The following is a 5,309-nucleotide window of genomic DNA, read 5'->3' on the forward strand; positions in this document are numbered from 1 at the left end:
CTACAATTTCTTAAATGAGACGATTGATCCTTTTAATTGTAAATTCAAATTTTAAGAATTGTAGACCGAACACATAAAAATTATACGAATTTAATTTGATTGTAACATGAACGAGAAAGATAATGTGGATCTGAGATAAAAATGGCCACGGCAGTGGATATCAATCCACATTTTACTGTCGTTGGGTACAGTTTTCTATACTTTACCAACCCTTTTTTTTGTATAAATTTTTCAAGTAATGTTTAATTTATTGTTTAATGCAATCTTTGAAACATTGAAAGGCTGGCTTAAGAAGGCAGAAATTCAGCAACAAGAATGCCTCAGTTCTTTTGTAATTGTACTTTTTTTAACAGAAAATTCCTTTTTTTTCATCAATAATTCTCTATTGTAAAAAATTATGGTTATTTTTTGTTTGAACACTATTATTTCCCATATTATCTGAAAACTTTTACTTGTTGAATTGATAGTGATAACTTTTCATCGATAAATATTTATGTTAATTTAAAAAAAAACCCATATGCAAGACAGCTTAATAATTTATTCTCCCTTTCCTGGATTAGTTTGACCCAAATCCGGAAATGGCGCTCGCGGCCGAGGTTTATTAGAGATTTCCCTAATGCGTTTTCTGCTAGTCAAACAGAATTAGTTGGTCTGAGTTTGTCGCCGATTTGTTTTTGTGCCATCTTCAATTGCGGAATTGACTACCTGCTTAAATTCGGCAAGTCTGTTTGGGACCGGTACAAGACGACAGCTTAATGACACTTTATTTACCTGATGCAAAGAGAAAGGAAGGCTAACACAGATAAAACTGATTAACTACACGTTTAAACATTATTTTTCAAACATCAGAATAAATAAACTATACAAGTGATTTTAATCTATGCTTTCTAAAATAAGTCGATTGATTCTTTTAATTGTTAATTTAAATTTTAAGTTCACTAGTTTTCGTGGTCCGCTTGGCCAATTAATATCTTTCAATTAATTAAGGTGGTTAGTTGAGATAAAAACTCGTGACACTGACTTTTTATCTCCACCAAAAACGTAAATTAATTGAATTAAATTTTAAGAATTGTAGACCGAACACATAAAATTTATACAAATTTAATTTGATTGTAACATGAACGAGAAAGATAATGTGGATTTGAGATATTAATGGCCAAGGCTAGTGTGCGTCAATCCACCATTTACTGTCCTTGGACACAGTTTTCTATACTTTACCAACACTTTTTTTTCGTATAAATTTTTCGAGTAATGTTTAATTACTGTTTGATGCAATCTTTGAAACAATGAGCGCTGGCTAAAGAAGACAGAAATACAGCAACAAGAATGCCTCAGTACTTTTGTGAATGTACTTTTTGTACGGTAAATTCCTTATTTTTCAATTAATGGACAGTTCCCTTTTGTAATAAAATTATGGTTATTTTTTGTTTGAACACTATGATTTTCATTTGTTAAACTGGACAACCATTACACGCACCACCTCTAGGACATCATACAGATGACTATTATTAAACAAAACTGCTTTAAATTCAACAGAGAAATTTTCACACGGAAATACGTGGGTGGTTGATTATATTGAAGTAAAGAGATCAGGGATGAAGCCACGTAGGCGAAAAAACCAATTTGTTTTTCTGCTATCGAGCTTTCGGCTGTATTTGACGCCTTCCTCATAACTCTATTTAATTACAATCAATGTTACGCTACGGATTAAATATATAAAATTATAATGATAAATCAACAACTTAGTTGAAAAACTATTTAAAAAACTTAACAACCAATTCGGACAGGTGGTCCAAATAGAAGGGGCCAGATAACTCAACGTAGACCACCAGGAGAGATAACAACATGTTATCAAGCTCACACAACAATGATGCCAATGATTTACAAATTGTCCTAAAGTAATTTTCTTTGGTTATAGAGATTTATCAACGCTAACAATTTTACATATAACAATTACCATTTATAAATAATAACAATAAATAAATACTTAAATTCTAATAAACAATAAATAAATGAAAACAATACAATAAAACAACCAACAATGACTATTTTTGTTAAGAATAGAACCATAAATAATACTCAACTTAGTATATAGTATCTGTTGTAGTAGTATAACTTAGTATCTGTTCTCAAATTACAAGCTTTATTGTCAGCTTTTATGTAGAGTATTTCTTTAATTAACCTCCTTCCTAGGATACGCTCCTTATCAACAATCTCCACTTTTTTCCCAATTTATGTTTGAGTTTGTGACAATGCTGGAAAAGTGCTGTTCCCTGTTTGTCTTTTTCCCTACTATCACAATTCATGTTGTCTACATCTGTCCTTGAGGAACTGTTTGATTTGTCCATAATATACCCTTTCACAGTCCTTGCAAGAAAATTTGTAGACAACATTACTACATAGTTTGGTAGGTATTTGGGACTTCAATTTTGAAAATACATGGTTTCCGAGATTGTTTTTGAATACACATTTAAAATTCAAATTACTCAAATACAGCCGACAGCTAGACAGCAAAAAAAAACAAGTTTTTTTTTCACCTACATGGCTTCATCCCTGATCTCTTTACTTCAATATTTATCATGAAGACCGATATTACACTCAACGGTTTATTATATTGTTATACCTATGATTGGAAGGAATTCATTAAATGTTAATTCGTTTTCAATGAGGTATATATTACACTGATTTATTTAAATATGAGAACACAGCAACATAATTATATACATTTCTACTCTTTATTGGTTAAACATGCATGCATTTTAGTACAAAAACTCTCTCATAGTTTTCCAACACATTGCAATTGAATCAAAGTTAATATAAGTTAATTCACTACTTTCGTGGTCCGCTTGACCAATTAATACAGGACAATTAATTAAGGTTTTTAGTTGAGACGAAAAAAAGTTAATGGCACGAGAGGGATTCGAACCCTATTCGGGTACGATTCGGTATCGTGACTTAGCCGAAGGTCGTGGGTTCGAATCCCTCTCGTGCCATTAACTTTTTTTCATCTCAACTAAAAATCTTAATTAAGTGTCCTGTTAATATAAGTAAAGTAATTGTCCAGGAAAGCTGTTTAAAAAATATGCACCTTACCTACAAGTCATTATACAATTTATTTATTTTTTGTTATAATTGGAATGCTATTAGGTTTACTGATGAGTCGCGTTTCATCAGAAATCATAACAGCATTCCAATTGGTGTTTTCTTCTAGGCGCTCGCTGCACCACATTCTTCTCAGTTGCGAGTGGCGGGCTGTTCTGTTGCTCAATAAAAAGGTGATATTTTCCCTTATTTTGCTAGAGAGGTGTACTCAGGTGTTTTTTTTTTTAATTTATTCCATACATTGTGACAATATTTGAACAGTTGTTCAATTTTATTTGCTCTGAGACGGGGTATAAAAAGGTTTGAATAATTCAATGGGTTGAACTTTTATGTCGACAACAACAATGTACGTTAGCAATTATGTTGAGTTTACAAAAAATGTACACCTATTCGTTATTTTTATAGGAATTTTCTTCGATTTTCCCTTCAGATTTTGATCGCATGTGTTGTCGCATTGGAGGCTAAGGTATTCACCGAATGCGAACTGGCACAGAAACTAAGCGAACTTAATTTCCCAAAACAAAACATTCCAGGCTGTAAGTTAATTATTTTTAAACTTTCACACTAATATTATTGATACGTATTAAAAGATTTGACTACAACTAAATAAAAATGAATTTACACAGTAGGAAAGTCTAAACTAACATGTCTTCTTGGAATACAAAAATTTTGTTTCGAATTCCATAGATTTGTCTATCGTTACCTGTTCAAATAGGTATCACATGTATTGCTTTTGTAGGGGTTTGCACCGCTAAAAGCGTCAGTGGATTGGATACAAATTACTATAATAAAACTGGCGATTTTCAATCTTTCGGCTTATTTAAGGTGAGTACATAAGAATAAAAAAATAATAACAATAATGTAAAAACGAGTTTTTGATTGAGCAGAGTTTGTTCGCCATCAATATTTTAATTGATGATACCTATATATATTTAGCGATCGTAAACGAACATATTATTTATTTCAAATAATTATTCTTTTATTTATGGTCTTGGTCGAGATGACAAAAATCAGTGTCATGAGTGGGATTCGAACCCACGACCTTCAGTTCAATACTCCGATGTTCTAGTCCCTTGAGCTATCGTGAGTTCGACCCACTCGAACAACAACTCATCTCGACCTACGACCCTTCAAATTCCCCCTCTTTTTGCCATATTTTCATATGTCGGGTAATCAACTATATAATTATAATTTGTTTATGTTTTAATAATTTGTTCAGTTAGATAATGAATATGCGTGCCAACTAAACCAGAAAGGAAATGAATGCAAAGCAAGATGTGATTGTAAGTACAAAATAACGTTTTTATCATTTCATCAATTTTATATCAACATTTTTTCCAGCGTTAAAAGGCGATGATATAACTGAGGCAGCGAAATGCGCTTTAAAGCTTTTTGAAACATTCAATTTCATGTATTGGAAACCAACGAATGACCATTGTACCTCTCAAACAACTTTGACAGGCTGTAGCTACTAATAAATAATATACCTAATATAACCTGTAATAAAATGTTAAAGCAATAATGTAATAAATGCGGTTTATAATGGACATTTTTAAACTAATCAGTTTTTACGTAAAATGCCAAATAATCTACACATATGGAAAACATCAAGGAACGAAAGTTAACAATCCAATTAATTATAACACTATGCAGTCAGAATAATTAAAAACTATTTGTTTGTGTTATTGTTATTACTTATAAGAAAGTAAAAATAAAAACGTTGAATATTTAAAAAAAATCAATTTTATCCAACTTTCTTCTCTCAACTTTTCATTAACCTTCCTATAACTTCCTCGTTCTGTAGCTGCGGTACTGATAATAGAAAGACAGAATTTTTGCTATTTTCCATAAATAGAGCTCTTATACAGCTCAATTTTTGTAAGAGGTGTAATAAATAAAAAATATCCTATAAGCATCGTTCCGCCGTCAAATCAAGCATTTTTTCCCAATAGTAGATTTCCGGCTTGCGCAATGTATCAAAATATATAATTAATAAAACAGTGTTAAAAATTGTTAAAATAAAACTCGGATTTCACGAACTACCAGATTTTGCCTCTACAAAATCAACTTTTTATACTAGCTTTTTATTTTTTACGTTTTTGGGCAACGATTTAATATGGTCTGATGAAGGTAATGAAAGAGGGAGTTAGATAGTCTGAAAGAGAGAGAGAGAAAAAAGAGGGGGAGACAAAGAGAAAGATATATAT

At 31.3% G+C, this 5,309-nt stretch overlaps 1 protein-coding gene across 1 annotated transcript; it reads left to right on the forward strand.

Moving 5' to 3' along the window:
• Positions 1-3,349: 3,349 nt before the first annotated feature.
• LOC106669094 (lysozyme c-1-like) lies at positions 3,350-4,834 on the forward strand. Its single transcript, XM_014398360.2, has 5 exons — positions 3,350-3,448; positions 3,508-3,638; positions 3,842-3,927; positions 4,322-4,385; positions 4,444-4,834. The coding sequence occupies exons 1-5, from the start codon at positions 3,432-3,434 to the stop codon at positions 4,575-4,577; spliced, it is 432 nt and encodes a 143-aa protein (XP_014253846.1). The 5' UTR covers positions 3,350-3,431; the 3' UTR covers positions 4,578-4,834.
• The last annotated feature ends 475 nt before the right edge of the window (positions 4,835-5,309 follow it).

Source organism: Cimex lectularius, unplaced genomic scaffold (genome assembly GCF_000648675.2).
Source record: "Cimex lectularius strain Harlan isolate CLEC.00 unplaced genomic scaffold, Clec_2.1 scaffold459, whole genome shotgun sequence".
NCBI classification, from domain to species: Eukaryota; Metazoa; Arthropoda; class Insecta; order Hemiptera; family Cimicidae; genus Cimex; species Cimex lectularius.

Coding starts and splice junctions, on each gene's coding strand:
- LOC106669094 (XM_014398360.2), top strand. Junction 3,639..3,841: donor AAAACAAAACATTCCAGGCT/GTAAGTTAATTA, acceptor TTGCTTTTGTAG/GGGTTTGCACCGCTAAAAGC. Junction 4,386..4,443: donor ATGCAAAGCAAGATGTGATT/GTAAGTACAAAA, acceptor CATTTTTTCCAG/CGTTAAAAGGCGATGATATA.